The 25,908-nt window shown below is 40.8% G+C and overlaps 1 protein-coding gene across 10 annotated transcripts in view; it reads right to left on the bottom strand.

Moving 5' to 3' along the window:
- CDC42BPA (CDC42 binding protein kinase alpha) overlaps nt 1-23,667 on the bottom strand; it is a 338,932-nt gene extending 315,265 nt beyond the window's left edge. For 6 of the 10 annotated variants that reach the window (XM_035011002.1, XM_035011006.1, XM_035011001.1 and 3 more), the window contains exon 1: nt 22,607-22,784. In XM_035011002.1, the coding sequence (XP_034866893.1) occupies nt 22,607-22,784 (178 nt within the window). Of the gene's footprint in view, nt 1-22,606 lie in introns of all 10 variants that reach the window. The other 4 variants (XM_035011004.1, XM_035011008.1, XM_035011000.1 and 1 more) reach the window with 3 other exon arrangements.
- Between the last annotated feature and the right edge of the window lie 2,241 nt (nt 23,668-25,908).

Below are 25,908 nucleotides of genomic sequence, written 5' to 3'. Positions count from 1 at the left end.
CACACACTGCACACAAAGAAGATATAACAAATTAATATAGTAGGAAAAGTGTATCAGTTGAGATTCAGTTCAGCTCTACCTAACAAAAGTCAAACATAGCTTACACAAAATTAAAATGTATTTCTTTTTCAAGTAAAGTAAGTCTGAAGCTAAACAGTCCAAGTCCTGGTAAGGCAGCTTGACAAAGATGTCAGGAATCCAGGATGCTTTCAGTTCACTGCTATGCCATCCTTGGAGCATGGTCCTCATGGCCCGATCCTCATGGTCCAAGCTCTGAAGACAACACATGTGTTCTGTGTAGCAGAAAGGAATAAAGTGGGGGAAGTCCCCCTTCTGATAAATAACACACATCACTTCTGCTTACATCAACTGACCAAAACTAGTCATGTGGCCACAACTAACTGCAAAGAGAGCTAGAACACAATCAATCAAGTTTTGTTAATCAAGAAGGGGAGCCCTATCAAAATTTCAACAGTCTTTTCTGAAGAAATGGAAAAACCAATCCTCAAATTCACACGGAACTGCAGGGAGCCTAGGATAGTCAAAAACTCTTGAAAAAGAAGAACAAAATGAGAGAACGTACACTTTCCAATTTCATAATTTGGTACAAAGCTACAGTAATAAACTGAGTGTGTGGTACTGGCATAAGGATCAACATATAGATCAGTGGAATAGAACTGAGAGTCCAGAAATAACTCATATATCTATGACCAGCTGATACCTGAAAAGGATGCTAAATCTATTCAATGGGGAAACAATAATTTGTTCAACAAATTACACCAGGATAATTGGATTTCCACACGCGCAGAAGAATGTTAGACCTCTACATCATACTATATACAAAAATTAATTCCAAATGGATCGTTAGTTCATTTACTGTCCTTTCACAAAAGGACTTTCACTTTATTTAACTGCTTCACATGATTTATATTTCTTTTGCTATAACTCCCAGTTATACCACAATTCCAAATTCATACATATTTCCAAGGCACAGGGAACAGGGAGCATTTAGATTACATCCAACACATACATGCACACAAAATAACCACAAGTTAAATTATGACCAATAGTACCAGAAATTCAACCATTATAATTGCCCTCACTCACTTGTATCTTTTTTTTTTTTTTAAGTGGGCTCCACGCTGGGTGGGGCTTGAACTCACAACCCTGAGATCAAGACCTAAGCTGAGATCAAGAGTCAGATGCTCAACCAACTGAGCCACATAGGCACCCCCCCTTGTATCATTTTTTGTAGTGATAACCTAAAGAAAATCGTTTTTTAGTTTTACTAATTTAGCTAAGTATGTGTATGGACTAGTGACATTTGTATGTTGGTGCCATATAGCCTAAACACTCAAAGAAAATTAGTCTAAACTGAGCAAAATACACTGGTCATCTACAAAACTCCATATCCAGGGGCACCTGGGTGGCTCAGATGGTTAAGCGTCTGCCTTCAGCTCAGGTCATGATCCCAGAGTCCTGGGATTGAGCCCCGCATCAGGCTCCTGGCTCAGCGGGAAGCCTGCCTCTCCCTCTCCCTCTCTCCCAGCTCATGCTCTCTCTCTGTGTCTCAGATGAATAAATAAAATCTTTAAAAAAACAAAACAAAACAAAACTCCATATCCAATCTGCTAGGATATCATACACAATTCATGTACAACTCTTCATATTTTAGAGGCTGGGGACCTTCAGAAATGAACAACGTTAAAGAAGAAGAAATATAAATCACCTGAAGCAGTTAAATAAAGTCAGAGTCCTTCTGTGAAAGGTCAGTAAACTGAACTAAACATTTCCTCGGTATTTCTCCATAAAGCTTTCTGGATTTTCAAAACAAGGAATTTGGACTCAAATACAATCTGAGCCACACGCAGACAATTTCAGGGGGAAAAAAAGCTAAAACTGCTTTACCTGAAAAATCTTAGCATTAATAAACATTTAACAATTAAAGCTGTTTAAAATCCAAATAGTTCCTACTGTAAAACTACACTCTTACAAAAGTTATCTTCGTATATTCTAGAATTGAAACATAAGTTAGACACTGCTGCAAAGGAAGTATCACCACGGCTGGGGAGAAAATTCCTTTATCATTCGCAAATACTAGTTATATTACATCATTTCCTTTTACTTCTTTGTCTCTTTAAATGGGATGGTTGAAGTTGTATTTTTCAGGGACATATCTAACTGAAAACAAAATATGCAAGACTACCATAAATACTTTATCGTGACCCCAAATAACTATTTTAAACTATGGATGTTTCAATCTAAGCACTCTGCTTAGTATCTACTTTAAATTCTTTTCATTTTAAGGCATTAAATCTAGAAACTAAAAAATGATCACCACTTTAAGATATAAATATCTTATGTATGGCTTTACTATTTTTAATGTTTTCTTTTTCCTTTTTAGCTAAAATGTGAGAGTAAATACAGAACTTTTTTATTATTTTTTTAAGATTTTATTTATTTATTTATTTATTTAGAGAGAGAAAATGCAAGTGGGGGCAGGGGGACAAAGGGGGAGAGAGAAAATCTCAAGCAGGCTCCACGACCCTGAGATCATGACTTGAGCTGAAATCAAGAATCGGACACTTAACCAACTCAGCCACCCAGGCACTGCTTCAGATTTTTTAAAGTAATTTCTACACCCAATGTGAACGTGGGGCTCAAACTCACAACCCCAAGATCAAGAGTCACATGCTCTACTGCCTGAGCCAGCCAGGTGCCCCCAGAACTTTTTATTTATTTTCCTCAGAACTTCTTAAATATACAATCACCAACAAAATAAGTGACCAACAAACTGGAAAACAATCAAAATGACCTTGAACAACAGAAGTAGTCAACAAACGAATCAGAAGAATATCTAATGCAAGGAAACAAAGTATTATGTTATTGTTTCGGTCCTTTGGGCTGCTATACTGAACTACCACAAATTGGATGGCTCATACACAACGGAAATGTATTTCTCACAGTTCTGCAAAGGTGGAAGTCCACCATCAAGGCGCCGGCACGGTGCATTCCAGTGAAGGCCCTCTTCATGCTGGCTAGCTAGCACCATTTCACTGTGTCCTCACATGGTGGCAGGGCTTGAAAACTCTCTGGGCCCTCTTTCATAAAGGTTCTAGTCCCATTCCTGAGGGTACCACCCTCATGCCCTAAGCATCTCCCAGAGGTCCCACTTTGTAAGACCATTATCATCTTTGGGGGTTAGGATTATACCATACAAATTTGAGAGCGACGCTAACATTCAGACCATAGTAATAATTTAATAATAATTTGTTTAGGGGTGTGCTTTTCAACACACATCCTAATGTTCACATTAAAAATGAAGTCATCCTCTAAAAACCTGACTCAGGACCAGTCAGAAATCTGACCAGTTTCCCAGTTAGGCCTATGTCTCAGCAACTCACTGAAACAAACTTCTCTTAACTCGGCCCTAAAACAGAAATGAAAAGGATAGCTCAATTATTTAGATTTCAAAAATATTTTCTCTGTGAACAGGTGAAATTCATTACAAGAAGACTCTCATTTAAGGTGAGGCTTTTTTTTTTTTTTTTTGCATTTACAAGGAGCAACCTGGATTTAAGAAGACTCAAGAGCAGCTGAGCGCTGCTAAAACAGAGCAGCCCTACAGCTGTGTATCTGACAAGAGTTCTGATGGCCCCTCTCACGATACCTGGTAGCTTACTAGTTGACAGAAGTGATCATTATATCCACCATTTATATTACTTGTGTGATTTATTTTGTCTTTACTGCTATTAGAGTTAGAGTTCTTCTGGTCTGTGTCCAATTCCACAAACAATGAGTACTATGTGTGTGCTTGGGTAACCTTTGAAGGATCTGTTCATCATTAATGTAAATACATAGAATTTATCCTATGTAGCTCTTTCAGGAATAAACCACACTCCCCAGATATACAAAGACTATTTACAAATTGCCATCTATGAGAATTATCACTAAAGAAGAAAAAAGACTGATCTGCTCAAAGAATATCCTGATGAATTCTAAATCCCTATTTACTGTATCCGGTTTTGAGCTCCTCAGTTACAGGACTTAGAAAAAAAGTTTGGGGGCGCCTGGGTGGCTCAGTTGGTTAAGCAACTGCCTTCAGCTCAGGTCATGATCCTGGAGTCCTGGGATCGAGTCCCGCATCGGACTCCCTGCTCAGCGGGGAGTCTGCTTCTCCCTCTGATCCTCCCCCTCTCATGCTCTCTGTCTCCCATTCTCTCTCTCAGATAAATAAATAAAAAATCTTCAAAAAAAAAAAAGAAAGTTTGAAAATAAGATCATGAGGAAAGAGTAAAGGAATTGGGACTTTTTAACTCTGCAAAAACTAAAGCTATTTTTTAAGTTGCCCATTTTATTATTCATGAAACACAGATCCGACTGTCACTTTAAGAAAAAACATCAGGGGCACCTGGGTGGCTCAATCAGTTAAGCCCTGGACTCTTGGTTTGGCTCAGGTATTGATCTCAGAATCCTGGGATTGAGCCCTAACATTGCTCCACACTCAGCACAGAGTCTGCTTGATATTCTCTCCCTCACCTTCCCCCTGTGCCCCTTTCCCTGCACGTACGCACTGGCGCACATACTCTCTCAACTCAAATAAGTTTTTTAAAAAAAGAAAAAGAAAAATATCAGGCCCCAATAAGCACTACCACCCTCACTAAACTTTCCCTTCCCATACATAGCATAATTTTGATTGGATCAATATTAGTGCTTTCATTACTATAACCATGTAAATTATTACTTTTCTTTCCTATACAATTTTTTTATTTTCTTAATAATTGCTTTCTCATTTGCTTCATTTTCTAAGCAACCCCAGACTCTCCAGGCTTCCAAATGTCCTCTCAAGATGTCCATTCACATCAGTGTAGAAGTCTCTCCTGTCTGGATTGACTGACCTCGGTGTTGGGTGCAAAGCTGCCATTCTGTATTCTCCCTTCTCCATCATCCTAGGAAATCCCTTTTTCTCTCCCCTGTATTGGACCTCCTGCTTCCTGTATCCTACACTTCCTCATCTTAGTTTATTCTCCTGTTACGTTCGAGCTAGGGCGACCACCTCATCAGTCTGCCTAGGACAGACTGATGGCTTTCGCACAAGTCCCAAGTATGGAGCAATTCCTCCGTCCCAGGTAAGCCTAGATGGGTGGGCTGCTTACCCTACTGGGAGCCTATCGACTGCAGAAAGTAAATTTTTTAAAACTTGCATGTCTAAATATGTCCTTATCCCATTCTCACACTTCTCACACTTAAATTTGGGTACGGAATTCCAGTCTGGAAATCATTTTTTTCAAACATTAAACATTGCCTTTTAGCTTCCAGTCTTTGCTGCTGAGAAGTCCAAAGCCTTTCTGATTGCTGACCCTTTGTTTTCTCTTTGGAAACTTTCTGAGTCTGGTGTTTGTCCCAAGTTCTGAAAATTCCAAAGTGTACTGACTGTGAATCTTGATGTGAATTTATTTCCATCCATTGTGCTGGGTGGGGCCCCTCTATAGAGAAACTCATAACCTTCAGTTCTAGAACATTTTCTTGAATTATTTCATTGATAAATTCCTCCCCTCTGCTCTCCCTTTTGAAATTCCTATAATTCAGATTATTCAGAACTCCTAAATTGGCCTATAATGTTTTCTCCTCTTTTCTCTTTGTAGTTTTTGCTCTATTTTCTGAGAAACTTTTACTGCTTTACTTTCCAACTCTTGTGCTGAGGTTTTAATTTTAGCTATCATATTTTTAATGTCAAAGAACTTTTTTCATTCTCTTCTTTTCCCCTTTATGACATCCTGATTTATTTCAGTATTCTCTCTTATCTCTGAGAATAGGAATAGTTTTCTTTTTGAAGTTATGCTTTCCCTACAGAGTCTGTTTCACGTAAGGTTTTGTTTTTGTTTGTTTTTTTTTTTGTCTGTTTGCTTGTTTGGAGCTATGCCTTATGCAGTAGAGGCTTTCCTTGGATATCTGGCAATCTTTGGCTTCCTATTCATGTCTTTCTATTCATCCCATATTAAGTATGAGAAAATGAAAAGATGATCTGAAGCTCTGAACCCCTGGGTGAAGCCCACTGAACAATGACCTTCACTTTAGTGTGACTGCCTCAGCCCTCTACTGAAGGATCCCTGATGTCTGGGAAGACTTTTCTAATCTGTCTTTTGTTGTTTTTCAGTCAGTTCCACACCCAGCATGGAGCCCAACGCAGGGCTTGAACTCAAGACCCTGAGATCAAGAACTGAGCTGAAATCAAGAGTCGGACACTTAACCTACTGAGCCACCCAGGCACCCCTTCTAATCTGTTTTTGTGATGAACGCCTGTTCTGGGAGCCAAGTAGAAGTAAATAAATATTTAATCTTATTTTCAGCATGAAATGCCCACCCTAAACTACATCTATTATCACTCAACCCAGAACCTCTATTTTACTGAGAATAACCACCCAATCTTTGGGCACAGAGTAGGGAAGGGCATGAGAGTTCCTACTGGCTATAAAAGTTTCAGTCATTCCTTCATATTTTAGTTCCACCCACTCTTCAACTTTCAGAGGTTCCTGAAGATAACAATTTCTAAGACTTTTGAGGATTCTGCCGAGTAAACTGGGTAAGTCCTCAGCTTTCACTTTTACTGAGGATTCAATTTTCTCAGATCTTCTAAGTCAGTCATCACTCCTCTGCCCACTTTTCAGCTTCTGTAATTTCACTGCTAGAGTACCCTTCCTGTTTTTCTCATGTGTGAAGGTTTATGACTTTTTAAAAAAATTTCTTTACTATAGTTTTAGGAGACTATAGAAGGGAATGAAATTATATTTGTGTTCAACTCACAATCGCCAGACTTTAACTTTGCAGGTAAGATTAAACACATACTTAACGTAAGAAAATTTTAACTTGAAAAGTTAAAAACTTGATTTTATCTTATTCCTTTAAACAGTAGCACCCTCTTCTCTTTACCTTCACCCCATGAAATACTTTAAGATTGTCAACTGCTAAGGGAGGGAATTATAAACCACGACTTATAAGAAATCACTTTTGAAATAAAACAACGTAAATCAATGAGAAAAGAAGTCCCTGACATACAAAAATATGATTTGCATGCAATGCTTTAAGATCAAATCTATTGCTTTCAGCCTTGTCTATAGCAAGTATAATGGCATTAATTCATTCAACCAACATTGCCAAATGCCTACTATGTGTCATGTATACTAGGATGGGGGGGGTGATATAGAAGATAGAAGACGAGTTTCCAAACAAATTAACCAATGAGAGAAAAGTTATGGAATAGTCAAAGATGTGCCTTAATCAGAAGAGACAACACTTCATTTCAGCTGGAGCAAAAGATGAGCATGGTATAAAAGGGCAACATGAGAGAATGGGGGGAGTGTGATGGAACTACTCCGCATCTTGAGGTCTACGTTTGTCAAACCCACAGAATGTACACCAAAAAGAGTAAATTTCACTATATATGAATTCTGCAAATAATTTTTTAAATTTTTTAAAGGGGGAGACACCTGGGTGGCATGGGTTAAGTGCCTTCAGCTCAGGTCATGATCCCAGGGTTCTTGGATCAAATCCCATATCAGGCTCCTTGCTCAGCAGGGGAGTCTGCTTCTGCCTCTGCCCCTCCCCCTGCTTGTGCTCTCGCTCTCGCTCGCTCTCTCTCTCTGACAAAATTTATTTGACAGAGAGAGAAAGCATGAGCAGGGGAGCGGAAGAGGGAGAAGCAGGCTCCCCGCCAAGGAGAGAGCCTGATGCGGGACTCGATCCCAGGACTCTGGGATCATGACCTAAGCCGAAGGCAGACGCTTAACCATCTGAGCCACCCAGGTGCCCCCCAAAAAATAAATTTTTAAAGGTGAAAATGAGAAATAAATGAAAAGAAAATTACACACACACATGCATGCGCATGCCAGTAGGTGGGGAAAATCAAAGTAGGCACGGGTGGGGACAGAAACCATGGTGGACCAAAGGAGGGTGCTAAAAGCTGAACTAGATGAAAAGGACGTCCACATAAAAGGGCTGCATGGGATCACTTCTGGGATATTCTGCCAAAGATGTATCATCATGAGGAAACAAACCCAAATTTAGCATTACTACAGCTGCTGCAAAATAACTGGCCAATAATCTTCAAAAGTCTCAGTCATGAAAGTTTAGGAAAATCTGAAGACCTAGTCCAGACTGAAAGAATACTAAAAGGCAGAACATCCAAATGCAACATGTGATTCTGAACTTTTTCTATAAAGATATTATCAGCACAACTGACAAAACTTGAGGGTCTAAAGATTAGATGATAGTAACACATCAATGTCAATTTCTTGATTTTAATACTTGCATCATGGTCATGCAAAAAAAAATAGAGAAAATACACACAAACATACTTGGGGATGATAGGAAATCAATAGGCAATTTACTCTCAAATGGTTCAAAAGGAAAGACACTGTACTGCACTTGCAATTTTTCCATAAGTTTGACACTGTTTCAAATTTGTGTTATTTTGTAAGTGATGAAAAAGATTAGGAAAATGGACAAAGACTGTATCATTAAAAATTCTGCATGCCATGCTAAGGAATTTAAATGTCATTCCAAAAACTATTAGTAGTCATTGTAGGATATTAACCAGGATGTTGACATGATCAAAGGATCATGTTGTGTTTTCTAAAAACCCATCTATTTGGGACGCCTGGGTGGCTCAGTCAGTTAAGCGTCTGCCTTTAGCTCAGGTCATGATCCCGGAGTCCTGGGATGGAGCCCCACATCGGACTCCCTACTCAGCTGGGGGAGTCTGCTGCTTCTTCTCCCTTTGCTCCTCCCCCTGCTCGTGCTCTCTCTCGCTCACTCTCTCGCTCTCAAATAAAATCTTAAAAAATAATAAAATAAAATAAAATAAAAAATAAACAAAAGCCCTGGGTAGGATTCACAATATTTTCAGGTTAGGGACACATGTTCTAGTACTAATGATGTTACAGATTACTTAGCATTTAATGGAGAAACAAAAGCATGATTAATAGGTCAAGAAGATCCAGGAATGGGATCCATTTAGATATGTTTAATACAGGTAAGTCAACTGAGCCAGATACACACAGAGGTTGAATAAAATCAGGATAACCCATACTTAATTGAGATTACCACAGGAACACAGGCTAAAGAAACAAAAATGATCATACTTAATCATAACCTCATGCAATGTAATACAGCAACGACTCCTGGAGAAAACTGTTAACTTAGCATGCATCAGTCAGAAATGGGGTGACACATTACAAAGGCATGCAGCAAAAAGGCAGAAATAGAAATCACACTAGACTTGCAAATACTACTGTGGTTTTAACCATAAACTCTAGGAAAATCTTCAAAAGTATGGAGCATGGAGAAGCTTTATGATATCATCCCAATATGTCTCAATACCTGAGCTTTCAGTCTGTTTTTAAATGCTTCTTAGTTATAATTTTTGGTCAGGGCAAGGCCATACTTAGCTAGCAATACAATCTTAAAGTGGGGCTTTAGCCACTACAAGCCTTTCCTAATCTTTTTAAACAAATATTTTTAAATCTTAGGACAGATGTAAATGCTTGACTGCTGTTAATAAAGCAATGTGGGGCATTAGCCACGCCCAGGAAACCAGATATTTAAGGATGGGATTCTGGCTGCAGCAGAGCAACTGTGCTGCTTTCACCAAACCCTCAAAGTCTGATTAGCTTTGTCCTATTTCCCAACAGCCATGACAATCTCTTAAATTCTGGACAAATGCAATGGTTAGAGGTAGCTTGACTAAAAAATGATCAAGATCTACTGAAAACAGAAATGACTAGGTTAAGCAGGAGCAACTGCAAACCAGGAACTGCACATATAAACTCAAAGGCATGTATCAACTCTTACTGTAAACATGCATCCATCCACCCAGTGCAGAACTCCACGCCCACCTAATAAAGACTATAGCTTCTAGGTGCTGCAAAGGGCAGGGCTAAAAAATGTTAAGCAGAGAAAGGATAAAGGCAAGTCATTCAATCCTCCACCTTTGGAGTCTGATGTAAATTGTGACGATATTCAAAACACTATGTGATAGAAGGGTGCCTGGGTGGCTCAGTTGGTTAAGCGACTGCCTTCGGCTCAGGTCATGATCCTGGAGTCCTGGGATCGAGTCCCACATCAGGCTCCCTGCTCAGCGGGGGGTCTGCTTCTCCCTCTGACCCTCTTCCCTCTCGTGCTGTCTCTCATTCTCTCTCTCAAATAAATAAAAAAAAATCTTTAAAAAAATTTTAAAAAAAGAATACTTAAAAAAAAACACTATGTGATAGAAGATTTTGGTAACAACCTTCTGTCACGTGACCAGTTCGAAGGCTCTGATGCTACCTAAGGACTCTTAGCGTAGATGGGCATTTCCCAAACTCTCTAGGTAAAACAAAGTTAAAGAGGTTTCTGTACAGCACAACTTTTAAAAAACTTTTACTCTGACAATGAGTTTTGTAATAGCCAAAGATGCAATAAAACTATTTCCCAATCTTACATATTCACTGAACTCTTAATCTTCAGAATATTCATTTATATCCCTTGAAATATAGTTTAGAAAACACTAGTGTACACTGTTCATTTTCTTCATACTTACTGCTAGACCACAACATGTACTTAGGGTGCTGCATAACGTTTAGTCCACAAAAAGTCCTAAGTGAACAACACATCAACGGCCTTTCATGATTATTTTCATCTTCTGAGTTGAGGTCTAGAACTCTACCACTCGCTTGCAGATTGGAGCTATATAATATAAAAATAAAACATAACTAGCCATGTAATAATATTTGCTGTTGGTGATGCAAAGAATGGGCATTGGCTTGATTATCAGCTGAAAAATAGTTCAGTTAATAACAAGATGTTCAATGCAAAATATCTTGTCCTAAAAGAAGGAGCAAGATGCTGTTTGCATAGTCACAAAAGGAAAGTCATCTCCAATGCCAATATAATTTAAATAAATTATCAGTAAGAGATGAATATTTGTTATTGATGAAATACATCCTAGTATTAATACAGCTATACATTCCAATATAAACTTTACCAAAAAAAAGGTATTTTAGTTCTTCCTTTATCATGTTAGATAAAAACTTAGAAAGCCAGAAAAAAGGGGTGCCTGGGTGGCTCAGTCGGTTAAGTGTGTGTCTTCAGCTTAGGTCCTGATCTCAGGGTCCTGGGGTCGAGCCCCACATCCAGCTCCCTGCTCGGGGGGGTGGGGGGAGTCTGCTTCTCCCTCTCACTCTGCCCTGCCCCCACTCATGCTCTTGCTCGCTTTCAAATGAATAAATAAAATTTTTTTTTAAATTTATTTATTTGAGACAGAGAGAACGAGAGAGAGAGAGCACATGAGAGTGGGGAGGGTCAGAGGGAGAAGCAGGTTCCCTGCCGAGCAGGGAGCCCGATGCAGGACTCGATCCCGGGACTCCAGGATCATGACCTGAGCCGAAGGCAGTCGCTTAACCAACTGAGCCACCCAGGCACCCAATAAAATTTTTTAAAAAAGGAAAAAGAAAGGGGCGCCTGGGTGGCTCAGTCGTTAAGCATTTGCCTTCGGCTCAGGTCATGATCTCAGGGTCCTGGGATCGAGCCCCGCATCAGGCTCCCTGCTCTGCAGGGAGTCTGCTTCTCCCTCTCCCCCTCCCCTGCTTGTGTTCCCTCTCTCGCTGTGTCTCTCTCTGTCAAATAAATAAAAACTTTAAAAAAAAAAAAAAAGAAAATATAAATCACCAGAAAAGGAATAAACCTAAACCAACTTTCGACCTTCTGCAAAATAAGCTATTACTATTATGTCCATTTTTTCACAGATGATAAAACAGACTTAGGCTCAGTAACTTGCTTAAATCATCCAGCCAGTAATCAAAGGAGTCAGTCTGAATCCAAAGCCCTTGCTCTTTACCAGTATATTTGTTTAGAAAGGAATATTTCAGGTTGAAGTATTCCACTTGTAGATCTTCACCATGGAAATTCTAAGTAAATTTAGTTAAGCTTTATCACTATGAATAGAGCAAACAGAATAGGTGGGGTTTTTTTTTTTCACTGATTAAACCTACAGTGATGTTTAAGCAATTTGAAATAAAACCGAAAGTTAAATGACTGCACATGACATAACTAATTCACATGTATTCTTAAAAGACTGTTTTCAGGGCGCCTGGGTGGCTCAGATGGTTAAGCGTCTGCCTTCAGCTCAGGTCATGATCCCAGGGTCCTGGGATTGAGTCCCGCATCGGGCTTCCTGCTCCTTGGGAGCCTGCTTCTCCCTCTGTTTCTCTCTGTCTCTCATGAATAAATAAATAAAATCTTAAAAAAAAAAAAAAAAAAAAAGACTGTTTTCATCCACACAAGTAGTACTTCCAGGCATAATTACATTGGGAGAGAGAAGAACAGTGCTGATGCGGAAGAAGGGAAAAATCAATGTGTATCAGAGGGGAGAGAAGAAAAGCTAATTAATTTGTCCCCCTATAAGCAATTTGTTTTTAAATAATCAAATTGAATTATCCTCTAGTCTTATTATCTGCTACCCCTCATATCCAGAGTTTATGGTAATCAAAGAGTTGCTCACATAGGGCTGAAACAGCCCCAATTACAGTTGTCCCCCCTTATTCATGGTGTATATGTCCCAGGACCTCCCAGTGGACACTGCAGAGAGTACTGAACCCTACATATACTACATTTTTTCCTATACATATATCTCTATGAAAAAGTTTAATGAGGCATAGTAAGAGATTAACAATAACTATTAAATATAACCATTATAAAAATATGCTGTAATTAAAGTTATATGAATGTGAAAGTGGTCTCTCAAAATATCACATTGTACTGCACTCAGCCTTCTTGTGACCACATGAGATGATAAAATGCCTACGAGATGAGGTGACGTGCGGTGAATGTCATAGGCCCTGTGACATAGTGTTAGGTTACTACTGACCATCAGATATGTTACTTTACTGTGCTTTGTAGATTTTTTTTTTTTTTTCAAATTGAAGGTATATGGCAACATTATGTCAAGCAAGTCTATCAGCACCATTGTTCCAAAAACATTTGCTTTGTGTCTCTGTGTCACATTTTGGTAATTCTTGCAATATTTCAAACTTTTCATTATTATAATATCTGTCATGGTGATCCAGTGACTTAGGTAATCTGTGAAGTTACTGTTGTAACTGTTTAGGAGCACCATGAACCAGGCCTGTAGAAGATGAACTTAACTGATAAATATTGTGCGTGTTCTGACTGCTCCACCAACAGGCCATTGCCCAGGCTCTGTCCCTCTCCCAAGCCTCCCTATTCCTTGAGATGCAACAATACTGAAATTAGGCCAGTGAATAACCCTACAATGGCCTCTAATTATTCAACTGAAAGGAAAAGCCGCCTGTTTCTCACTTTAAATCATAACCAGAAATGATTAAGCTGGCTGAAGAAGTCATGTTGAAAGCCAAGATAGGCCAAAAGCCAGGCCTCTTATACTAAACAGCCAACTTAAAAACGCAAAGAAAAAGTTCTTTAAGTAAATTATATGTGCTACTCCAGTGAACACACGAATGATGAGAAAGCAAAACAGCCTTACTGCTCATTTGGAGAACGTTTCGGTGGTCTAGAGAGAAGATCAAACAGCCACGACATTCCCTTAACCCAAAGCCTAACCCACAGCAAGGCCCTGACTGTCTTCAACTCTGGGAAGGCTCAGAGACGTGAAGGAGCTGCAGAAGAAAAGTCTGAAGCTGGCAGGGGTTGGTTCATGAAGTTTCAGGAAAGAAGTCATCTCTATAGAAGTGCAAGGTGAAGCAGCAAGTGCTGATGGAGAAGCTGCAGCAAGTTCTCCAGAAGATCCAGCTAAGAGAATTCATGAAGGTGGCCACATCAGATTTCAGTGTAGATGAAACAGCCTTATTCTGGACAAAGATGCCATCTAGAACTTTCACAGCCAAAGAGGAGAAGTCAATGCCTGGCTTCAAAGGACAGGATGACTCTCCTGTTAGGGGCTCGTGCAGCTGGTGATTTTAAGGTGAAGCCAGCACTCTGTTGCCATTCCAGAAATCCTAAGACCCTTACGAATGATGCTAAATCTACTCTGCCTGTGCTCTGTGACCAGAGCAACAAAGCCTGGATGACAGCACATCTATTTACAATACGATTTACTGAAGATTTCAAGCCCACTGTTGGGACCTACTGCTCAGAAAGAAGATTCCTTTCAAAACATTACTGCTCACTGACAATGCACCTGGGCACCCAAGATCTCTGGTGGAGATGGACAACGAGATTAGTTTGTTTTCATGACCACTAACACAACATCCATTCTAAGCCCATGGATCACGAAGTAATTTTGACTTTCAAGAAATATATTTCATTGGGCTATAGCTGCCACAGAGTGTGATTCCTCTGATGGATCTGGGCAAAGTAAATCAAAAACCTTCTGGAAAGGATTCACCTTTCTGTTTCATCTACTCTAGATGCCATTAGGAACATTTGTGATTCATGGGAAGAGGTCAATATATCAACATTCACAGGGGTTTGGAGGAAGTTGACTGCAACCCTCAGGGATGACTCTGAGGGGTTCAAGACTTCAGGGGAAGAAGTCACTGCAGATGGGAAGGAAAGAGCAGGAGAACTAGAATCAGGAGTGGAGCCTGAAGATGGGGCTGAACTACTGCAATCTCATGATAAAACCTGAACAGATGAAGTTGCTTCTCATGGATGAGCAAAGAAAGTGGTTTCTTGAGATGGAATGTAGTTCTGCTGAAGATGCTGTGAAGACTGTTGAAATGACAACGAAGGATTTAGAATATCCCATAAATTGAGTTGATAAAGCAGCAGTAGGGTTTGAGACTCCAATTCTGAAAGAAGTTCTCCCATGGGTCCAATGCTATCAAACAGCATTGCATGCTACAGAGAAATCCTTCATGAAAGGAAGTGTCCATTGATGAGGCAAACTTAGAAACTGCCACAGCCACCCCAACCTTCAGCATCCACCACCCTGACCAGTCAGCAGCCACCAACCAACACAGAGGCAAGACCCTCCAGCAGCAAAAAGATTGCAACTCGCTGAAAACTCAGATGATGGCTACCATATTTAAACAATAAAATATTTTTTAATTAAGGCATGTCCTGTTTTTAGACATAATGCTATCGCACACTTAGTAGACCACAGTATAGTGTAAATATAACCTTTATAATGCACTGGGAAACCAAAAAAATCATTTAAATTAGTTTATTATGATATTCGCTTTATTGCAATGGTCTGGAATCAAATCCTCAGTATCTCCAAGGTATGCCTGTATGTATGTTTTTCTCTTTAATAAAAAGATTGTATTTTCTGGTTTCTTTACACCACATATAAATAGGTGCTGGCACTTGAAACCCATAGCTTCATACATATAATGTTATAGGTAATAGGGAATTTCCACGCTAGTCCAAAGTCTAAAGTCTGAAATCAATTGCTTAATTAAAACACTGTCACCTTAGAAAAAACAATACTTAATGCTATAATGAATTCTAAAATTGCCCAAGTCCTTGATCTTTTCTTCTTAAATATCACAAAGTAATGAATAAAACTGTTCCAGATACTTTTGCAACATGTTAACAATTATAGTAACAAGGCTACAAAAGATAAAGTGGGAATTTCTGTATTTATTGTGAATGCCTATACTTGAAAAGCAAGTTTAATTAGAGCAAGAAAAGGTCATAAATAGTCTTCTCAGTAGGGAGCTGATAGCACTGGTTCATTATTTTATACCTAATTTCACTCTACTTTATAAGGTGCTTTTTCTAGATGTAACTGCTCATCACCATCACTCTTGTGCTAGACCACCATGATCAAGCTTATCTCTCAGTTCACATGACTATCACACAATAGACAAAAGTCCACAACCACTAAGTAAAAGACAACTTATTCATATTTGGATTCTCTCTCAAACCACACAGTACCCCTAAGTTTCCCAAAATTATCTCTTTCTAATCCTCATACAAGGAACACCATGACCTCATACTAAAAGTGCATTTCCCAAAGGGTGTTCCATGGAACACAAGTTGCCATACATTCCAGATATTCTTTAAAAAGATGGTTCTAGGGCGCCTGGGTGGCTCAGTTGGTTAAGCGGCTGCCTTCGGCTCAGGTCATGATCCTGGAGTCCCTGGATCGAGTCCCGCATCGGGCTCCCTGCTCGGCAGGGAGTCTGCTTCTCCCTCTGACCCTCCTCCCTCTCATGCTCTCTGTCTCTCATTCTCTCTCTCACAAATAAAAATAAATAAATAAATAAAAAATAAAAAGATGGTTCTATAATCATACCAACTGTATAAATTCTAGGATAACTGGCAGTATTTCTGATGTTTAATTTTGTTTAAAATAGTTTCCCCAAATTTATTTAGCCGCATAAACATCTCCTTCCCCTCCCTTGCCACAAAGCACCTATTATTATCCCCTGGATTTCCCGAACACATTTTGAAACTAGGGATGGGGCTAGAGTGAAGAAGCCCTAATTCCAAAACAGAAGCAAACAGTTCATAGGAGAAAAGAATTAAGGGGCAAACAGCAAGATGGGAGAGTGGGGAGCCAGGTCTTTATACCTCTGTTACCACAAGAGCTAAAGTGCTGCTTTCCCAAAGCAGCACATAAAGAAGCACTAGAAGTGGGGTTAGCCAACACAGGGCTAGCCATTCCCCATGTACTAGCTGGAAAAAGGAAGTGGACACTAGAAAAAAAGTACAGAGCAACTGGCTGGGAAGAGCGACCCTGATGCTCTGATGGGCATCAGTGGGGAAGAGAAAGAAATCCCCTTGATCTACAAAGGAGTTTTGTATGCAGTGATAAAAAATAGCCATTCCTATATCTGGGATGACCTATACTTACAGTGTGGGTCATTCAAAAACAAAAATCATTATGTAAAGAATTTCTTGACTCATTAACATAGAGTGAAAATAGCTGAGTAGTTCTTGGCCATAGCTTCCAAAAACTTGAAGTCACTCCCACTGGTAGTTTCATGAGTAACAAGGGATCAGAAAATCCATGGAACTAGCAAATCTTCTCACTTGCATCTACTCTAGAGTTCATCTGGAGTAACGGGAAAATATAACCAAAAAACTAATACCAATGTCTACAGGTCATATGATCATTCCTCGTGTTCAACAAACTTCCAACTCTGACAATCAATGAGCCAACATCCAAGAGCCCAAAGTCAGAAAAGGAAAAATGTCAAAGGAAAAGGAAATGAACCATCAGAGACTCAAAGACAATACAAAGGAATGAAGTCAATTTCTGTTCACTAAGTTCTTGTAAATTAAACATACCCATTCACAGTACAGACTTAAGAGGCAACCCAGAAAAACACTATATTCATGCTCATTTTTATCAGTTGTCCTTTCTCCCATTCCCGCCTCCTTCCAAGTTTCTTGCCCTGCCCTAAACTCCTCTTCTTTAAATTCTTAAGTCTGTCCCTAATTTTATCATGTGAGCTTTTGGGGGGGGTGGGGAAGGAACTAAGTCTATAACCTTTCTGCTGTCAAACAACATATTTTAGCTTCATCTACAGTAGAGTTTCACACTTTTTGGATCCAAATTGCAGTAGAAATACAGGGAGACACAAGAGTTTTGCATGAAAATACTCTTTCTAAACATAATGTCCTTGATATTTTTTATTCTGGTCTATTTAATTTTTTTAAATGCTTGTTGGACTTAGTAAATTGATTTTAAAATCTATCAAAACTAATGGATGAAACACAATGGGCTACATATTTATTTAAAGTAGCCTACATACGGTCAGTAAGTGTGCCAAAGGAGAAAAGATTTCAAAGCAATTTTCTGACTGCCACTGAATAGTGTAATAAAATACTAATTTGTACCAAGTTCAGTTCCTTTACCCTAAAATAGCCTGGGCTTACTCTGTAATATTAATCAAGTCTCAGGAATTATGAAATATTTCATAAAATTGCCAACGTTATGCTATTTGTTTTTACACTGCTATACTAAAGTATGCCCTACATAGCCATATGAAAAATAAATTCCTAAAATTCTTAAACTGTTAATCCTAACATCCCTATTCTCACTCACAGAGGGATATTTTCTTAAAAAAGAAAAACACAATACCACATGATTTCACTCATATGTGGAATTTGAGAAACAAAACAAACAAACAAAGGCAAACAGAAACAAACCAAAAAAAGAGACCCTGAAACACAGAACTGGTGTTTGCCACAAGGGAGATGGGGGGTGGAAAATGGGTGAAACAGATAAAAGAGATTAAAAGTACTTTTATCTTGATGAGCACCAAGTTATGTACAGAATTGCTGAATCACTGTATTGCACACCTGAAAATAATATTGTATGTCGACTATACTTCTATTAAAAACAGAGAGAAACAAAAGAGAGAAATGGAAAAGTAACAGACACTACTTCTTGAACATTCTTCTACCATGTACCAGCATTGTATTAGGTCAAAAAATTCTACTTCCTCACTGTCGTTCTTAGAAAAGACTAGGATGTTAAATGAGTAGAATAAAGGAAACAACTGCCCAATTTGTATTTCCAATGACATTTATGACAACCCTGAGGACTTAAAAATACACTTAATCATCTGTATGAAACAAACACTTTGATAGTTTGGTATGACATATTCTACTAACATAAAGCTAGTAAGGAGCAACTGCAGAAGTGAAGAACAAAGTGCCCTAGAAAAGATTCAGATCCTTCTAATCAAGCCATCAGCACCTCACTTAACTGACCCACACCTGAAAAAATGTGAATAAGCTTTAAAACTACCCCAGTGAAAAGTTTAAACCACAGTACCCACTGAAGTGCTCTAGTAACAAGTTTATTATTAATCATTTAGCTGTATGTGTATGCATACACTAAATAACCTATAAAATTACTATTAAGGATAATTTTAAATGAAATGTTACAAAGTACAAGAATCAGAAACCATCAACAAAGGTATCCACATACAGACAGCCTTGCTTGCTTCTTTTGTATTGAGTAACATTATCTTACATCTATTCTTTAAGTAAGTTGGTAAAGAATTCCCTAAAATTCCAATTTCCCATTTCAAAGTAGAGGGTAGCCAATTCAATGAATAATGCACTCATTTAGTCAGTGCTAGCAAATTAGTTTATAATATAAACGTTATTTTTACTTCCACAACTCTACTGTAACTTATGCTAGTTATACTACTGACATCAAAACTATTATTTTATAAACAAACATACAAACCATTATCATTTCACCAATCAAAAAACAAGGACACAAAAGTCTTTCAAATCTTACTGGATATAACTAGAAAATATATATTATTAAATTTAAGTGGTCTATGGCCTTCAGGCACTCTTATCCCCTTGCTCTATTGCTCACTGCCTTAATTCCTTCTTCCTCTCCAAAACTCTACTTATTGAGCGCCTGGGTGGCTCAGTTGGTTAAGCCACTGCCTTCGGCTCAGGTCATGATCCTGGAGTCCTGGGATTGAGTTCCGCATCGGGCTCCCTGCTCAACAGGGAGTCTGCTTCTCCCTCTCCTGCTCCCCCCTCTTGTGCTCTCTCTCTCTCTCTCTCTCAAATAAATAAATAAAATCTTAAAAAAAAAAAATGAAACTCTTTAAATAAAATAAAACTCTACTTATTTCCTCCCTCAAGCCATCAACACAAGCAAGGAATGCTGCCCTTCCCTCCCCCCAAAAAAAGCATATCTGAGTGAAATATCAGTTTTCTTATCATGATACTGTGATGAACAAAACTTTAACTGTACCAATTTAAAAGTGAAATGGACCATAACTAGGAATAAAGTGAAACTGATGGAAATGAAGCAAGGCAGACAGAACCTTTGCTGACTCCATTTTTTAAAGTAGCCTATCATCAGCATAAAAATAAGGCATAATTAGATGACACGTTCATTAATGTAAATAGCCAAACACAAATATACAGCATGTAATACAGAGTATTTAACTACTACTGCTCTACTGTTGGGAACATTGGATCTTTTAAAACTCAAACTAGGGGCGCCTGGGTGGCTCAGTCGTTGGGCGTCTGCCTTCCGCTCAGGTCATGATCCCAGGGTCCTGGGATCGAGCCCCGCATCAGGCTCCCTGCTCTGGGGGAAGCCTGCTTCTCCCTCTCCCACTCCCCCTGCTTGTGTTCCCTCTCTCGCTGTTGTCTCTCTCTGTCAAATAAATAAAATCTTTTAAAAAAAATTAAAAAAAAAACCCTCAAACTAAAAATTGTATCATTTAACGCAAATCATAATTATCATATTTAAGCCCAACAAACAATCCCTGTAAATTTCCAACACCGACCAAAAAAGTAATGTTTAAGAAATTAAACTGAGGTCATTTCACTATCTGGAAACTTATCTGTTTTTTACATAATGTTAGATGATAAGAATAACACAGGACGTGTCCCCAAAATGTAGTAATCAATTCAGACACAAATAACAGCTGACCTATTTCAATACTTATATGGAGAGAACAGACTGGCATTCTTAACCTAAATTCTCAAATAACTTAAAAATAATAAATACTACTACTCAAGATACATCTTTTGACAGCTTTTCCATTCTTAACTTTTTCTTAGTCCTTATCAAACTTCTGTGGTTGATAACTCCCATTTTTGAGACCTCACACTTAAAAATGCATGACTAGGGGCGCCTGGGTGGCTCAGTCGTTAAGCGTCTGCCTTCAGCTCAGGTCATGATCCCAGAGTCCTGGGATCTAGTCCTGGGATCGAGCTCTGCATCGGGCTCCCTGCTCAGCGGGAGGCCTGCTTCTCCCTCTCCCACTCCCCCTGCTTGTGTTCCCTCTCTCGCTGTCTCTGTCAAATAAATAAATAAAAAATCTTAAAAAAAAAAAAAGATTTAAAAACTAAATATGCATAAGCAAGGTTTTTTAATAGAGATATAAGAAACAAAATCCAAGAAAACATCTTTGGTGAAAAATATAAATTATTCTGGCAAAACAGCAAAATACCTTCTTGCATAAAACTACTATGTAAACTCTTAATAACCAAAAGGCAATTAAGGATACAATTTTCTTTTATAATTTTAAAAATTATATTTATTACTGGTACATAGAGTTCTCTCATCATTTTGTAGATGAGAAAGAACAGTTACTAAATGACAATCATGATCATAGACAAGAGTGTCGCTATGGAACCCAATTCTAGAAGTACGTAAACCTTTTCTTTAAATTTTCAAAATAAACAAACAAACAAACTCTGAATTTAGGAAACATGGAATGTAAAACGACATACGTTTTATAAAATATTTTGCTCTACGCATAAAAATAAAAGACATACAAAACCAGTACCAAAGTCGATCAAAACTGTCTAACTCTTAAGAGAGAAGATGGTTTAGAATTCTTACATTCCTAGTATGAGCCTGGTAGTCTGTTTGTAAAAATCATCTGTTCACTTATAAATACACACACATACACACAGTTTTTAAACACCTCATGACATCAAGTTGCTAGAAAACTTCTGATACTGGCAAGTTGGATAAAGTTATTATATAGGCCATCTTAAATGAGTTATTTACCTGACAAACTAATTTTTAATAAATTTCAAATCAAAAAAATAAATGAACGAAATAATCACCACTTGACTTTTACTTCAAGAAAATAAAGCTTTACTTGAGAACAAAGACATTTTAGGACACTTTCCAACAAACTAAAATTATTAATATCCCAATGGTACAAAACACTTCTTTAGCTAATACCCCTCAAAAGCTAATGTACCAACACAGGTGTGGATGGTGATGCGTGTTCTCCCACCAGAGAGCCACTGGGTGTTGGAATGTGCTCGCGTGTAACGTGGGAAGCAGAACTTAAGCCAAGCCTTCAAGCTAGAAGGTCACATGGAGCGTCAGTGCTTATCTCTGATCTACTGCACTACAGCGGGTCTTCTAAATCTTATCTCTATTTAGGGAAATAGAGACAAAAATCTAACCGGTTTAGATCTGCATTAAATGTATAGTCCGTCTAACCCTCAAGTGGGAGCTGTTCCCAAACATTCTCCACCAACTACTATCACAAAATTTTTTAACAATTATGTCATGCTATCTTACAAACATGACAATTTTTGGAAAGTCCATGTTTAGTAGTTTCCTTTGTACCATATGGAGATGAAATAAAACCCCAGCGATCACCACCTTCCAGTTCCTGTTGACCTAGACATTTCACTATCTCCTCCCATTTCAAGAGCGATTTCCAAAGTCTGGGAAGGAATGTTTCCACCAATAAATACCTTTCAACTGAATCTGTGTTATTCCGCCACTCGTTAGGCAACTGTGAGCAATAATCCATTTTGCTCATCACAGAATTATTCAAAATCTCTTACTGTTGACCTCAAAACAGAAGTTCTTCCTCCTAAATTCCACATTAAATCAAGGCAATAATTGAGTAGCACGGTTTTACTTGGGAAAATATCTACCAAAAACTTAAAAAAAATCTTGAATAACTGGTAACTATTCCTTCACTGTATATACATTTAAATGTACTACCATATCCACTATGTATTTAAGTCTAGGTTATAAATATGTTACACGGACCATATATCTGCCTATCTACACACTAATGACAAAGTCGACAGCCTACTCATGATACCTCCCTTGCAACAATTAAATCCCAATGCCCACCTAAAGGGAGCTTACTGAAAAATACAGACTCACCCCATTCCAAGTATTCAAGAATGTTCTTCTCTCTTCGCAGCGGAGAATTATTGCATTCATCATAAAGGCAGATGAGTATATCCAGCAGCGTCTCCACACTGAAGCACTGCCCATTGGTCTGAGCCGGCCCGTCCAAAATGAACTGCTCCAACTGCCTCAAACGCACTTCCCCAGACATGTTTGCTTCGGGGTCCGCCGCTTTTCCCTTCAATGAGTATTACGGTTTGCACTACGAGTATCTGATCCTAAATTTTAAAAGGTGCGGTTTTAAAAATAAACCCCTCGTCCTGCACACAACTGTCATGCACGGCCGGTGCTGAATGACACCCCAACACGCCAGGAAGCTCCCTTTACCGAAGCGTCTTCGATCCCGCACAGATGCATGTATTGGGAGGGAAAGTTACCATAAAATAGATCTTCTATACATCTTAAGAAGAATACAATTAAGTCGTATATTTAAATAAAATAATAATTAAAAGTACAGCGAACCAAAGAGTCAGGACTTCTTTAAAAAAGAAGAAAACAACAAAATACAACTCTTCTCCTTCATTCAAAATTCAACTCGTGCAACACAATCCCGCAACGAATCCGGCTGCATCATTAATGAATCGGGTCCGATCCGCATCAGCAATTCACTTCCCGGGAAGGAGGAAGACGGAAAAGGGAGGAAAGCCCCAGAAGGTACATGGGGGAGGGAAAAGCAAGTCGCTGCTGCAAAGGCTGCCGCCCGCCGCTGGGAGAGCGCCCCGGCGGCGGCGGCGCGGCGGAGGCGGCGGCGGCGGCAGCGGGCAGGGAGGGGGCGAGGTCCCCGAAGCAGCCCCTCGGCTCGCCGCCCCCCCGGGTCCCGCCCGGAGAACGCTCTTCCTCTCTCCTCCCGGCGTCCTCCTCCTCACGGCCCCGCGGCGAGTCGTCTGTCCCGCGGAATCCGGACGAAACTCCTCATCTCCCTCGCAGCGTCTGCCCGGGCCTGACGCGCGGCGCAACCGGGCCGGGAGCGCGGGCTGCGGCGGCGCTCGCCCCGGCTCCGGGGGACTGCGGCTACTCGGCCGCCCGCGCCCGCCCCATGGCGGGGGTCGCCGGCCGGGGGCCTGCGCCGCGCCGGGCGGACAGCCGCTCTCCCCCCTCGGCCGCCCCGAGGTTCCCGACGCCCTGGCGCGGGGCGGGCGGGGGTTTGACGGGGGGGGGTCTGGATTCAGAGGACGCGGCCGGCTCTTTCTCCCCTTTCCTCACGCCCGGGGGCTAAGGGCATCTTTCCCCGACGAGGCGCAGGAGGAGGGGTTGGTGCCGCGGCTGAGGCGAGCAGAGGCTGCGGCAGCCCGGCTCGCAACCACTCCCTTCCTCTCCGTCCCACCCCTCCCCCGCCTTCCCGGCCTAGCGCGTTCGCGCCCTGGTCTCCGCGAGGCTCCCCCAGCCCCCGCCGCGCGCGCCGGCCCGAGGCGCGCCGCCGCGCCCGGATCCAATATGGCGGCCCGGCCGCGGGCGCACGCCGCCCCCCGCCCTGCCCCGCCCCGCCCCGCCCCGCCCCCGCCCGAGTCCGAGTCCGCGGGCCCAGCCTGGGTCGGTCCCGAGGCCGCGCGGAGCGGAGCCGAGGCCCCGGCGGGACGCGGGCCGGGGCGAGGGCGGCTGCACACTGGCGGGAGGGTGGGCGCCGCGGCGACCGCCGCGACTTGGAACGCAGTGATGCGAGAGGACCCACGGAGGCCTCTGGTGCGGATGGCAGTCGGGCCTCGCCCGGCAAGCTCGGAGCACCACCTGTCCCGCACGTTTGCTCGGGGTTTGGGGGGGGGGCCAGGAACTGCCGGCGTCCGGCTTCCCCCAGACCTGCGGAGGACCGTGTCTCTCTCACCACCCCTTACCTGCGCACCACCCGCCCCCCAAATGCGGTGCCCGAGCTCAACCGACTAGCAGTTACCCTGGTGTCTAATTACACCACTTCGTGTGTCATTCCCAGGACAAATGCAGTGACACACTCGTGGGCGCTACCTTCCCAGTCGGGAGAGTGCGTGCCAAGGGCACAATGCCCATCTATCGTCCCGAAAGTTTCCCTACGCGCAGCGCTGGCTTTCCTCCTCCGGAACCACTGCAGCTGCTGCCTGTTCATCCCCCGCCAGTGCTACCACCTACAGGGGTTCAGCAGATGCGGGGAGTCCGAACCGTGCTCCGCGGGCATCGAACCCCCGGCCCCGGCGTGCGCGCACGCGCGCACCCGCACGCGCGTGCTCCAGTAGCACCGCAGACGCAGGGCAGCAGCGGCAAGTTCTTCAGCTGCTATGGCCCCTGACGCATTTAAGCATTTAGGGCCTTCCAGGTGTTTTCGAGTCTTGGTTTTAGGAGAGCTCTGTTTACAAATTTCTCATGAAGGCCCCACAGTGAAATGTATCACCAAACTGGGTCACTGCGTTTCTATCATTTCCTCTCAAAATTGCCATCTCCTTTATAATTTTCCTCCAAAATACAATTATTTTATATTCCCTGCCTATGCCCGTGGGCCAGTTGTTTTCTGTTAATGCCCACAATTGCATCTTTTTACATCTTAATAATATGGAAGCTGAGGAGCAACTAGAAATTAAGTGTAAGAAATGAAGCTAACAAATTAAAGTTGCTGTGATTCACAAAACACTATGAATTTCACGTGAAATCTACGCTTTCGAAGTCTACACTGGCCTGACTTAAATAAGGACGGTATTATATCCCATGTGCTGTTGACACATGAGAGACTCTTAGACAAAAGATGAATCATTTCTAACCATGACGTCTTTATATGTGTGTTTTGTCTAATTATAAAAGTAATAAAAGAAGCGAAATGTTTAATCCTAACACAGATAATAATATTTTGGTGTTTATTATTCAAACCTTCTTTCCACGCATTTTAACAAAAAATTATACAAAATGAAAGTTTTATAGCCTCCTCCTCCACACTCTTTTCACCTAGCAATATACTATAAACATCTTTTCAGGTCAACAAATGCTCTTCAACAGCAAGGTTTCTAACAGTAAAGCCAAGACATTTTAACAGTTCCATTTGACCTTGAGGTGGGGAAGCCAAGAAAGAAGCCATTTCTTCTATTTTTCCACCATAGAACTGACTCCAAGACACCTACTTATCCAACTTGAAAATAACTATAAAGAAGAGTTCAAAAGAGAGAAGCTAAAACATGTTAGGACTCCATGAATGCTGATTAACAATGGAAGTATGTGAGATACAGATACATGTTTTTTAACAGAACAGTCAAGCTGCCAGTCCTCTCTACCTATTCTGTTAGCACTTGGGTACCACCCACAGTCCAGGGTATTGATGGTTG

The sequence above is a fragment of the Mirounga leonina genome, unplaced genomic scaffold (assembly GCF_011800145.1).
Source record: "Mirounga leonina isolate KUSES-001 unplaced genomic scaffold, KU_Mleo_1.0 Mir_154, whole genome shotgun sequence".
Classification (NCBI taxonomy): Eukaryota; Metazoa; Chordata; class Mammalia; order Carnivora; family Phocidae; genus Mirounga; species Mirounga leonina.
This window is presented reverse-complemented; position numbering and strand designations above follow the sequence as displayed.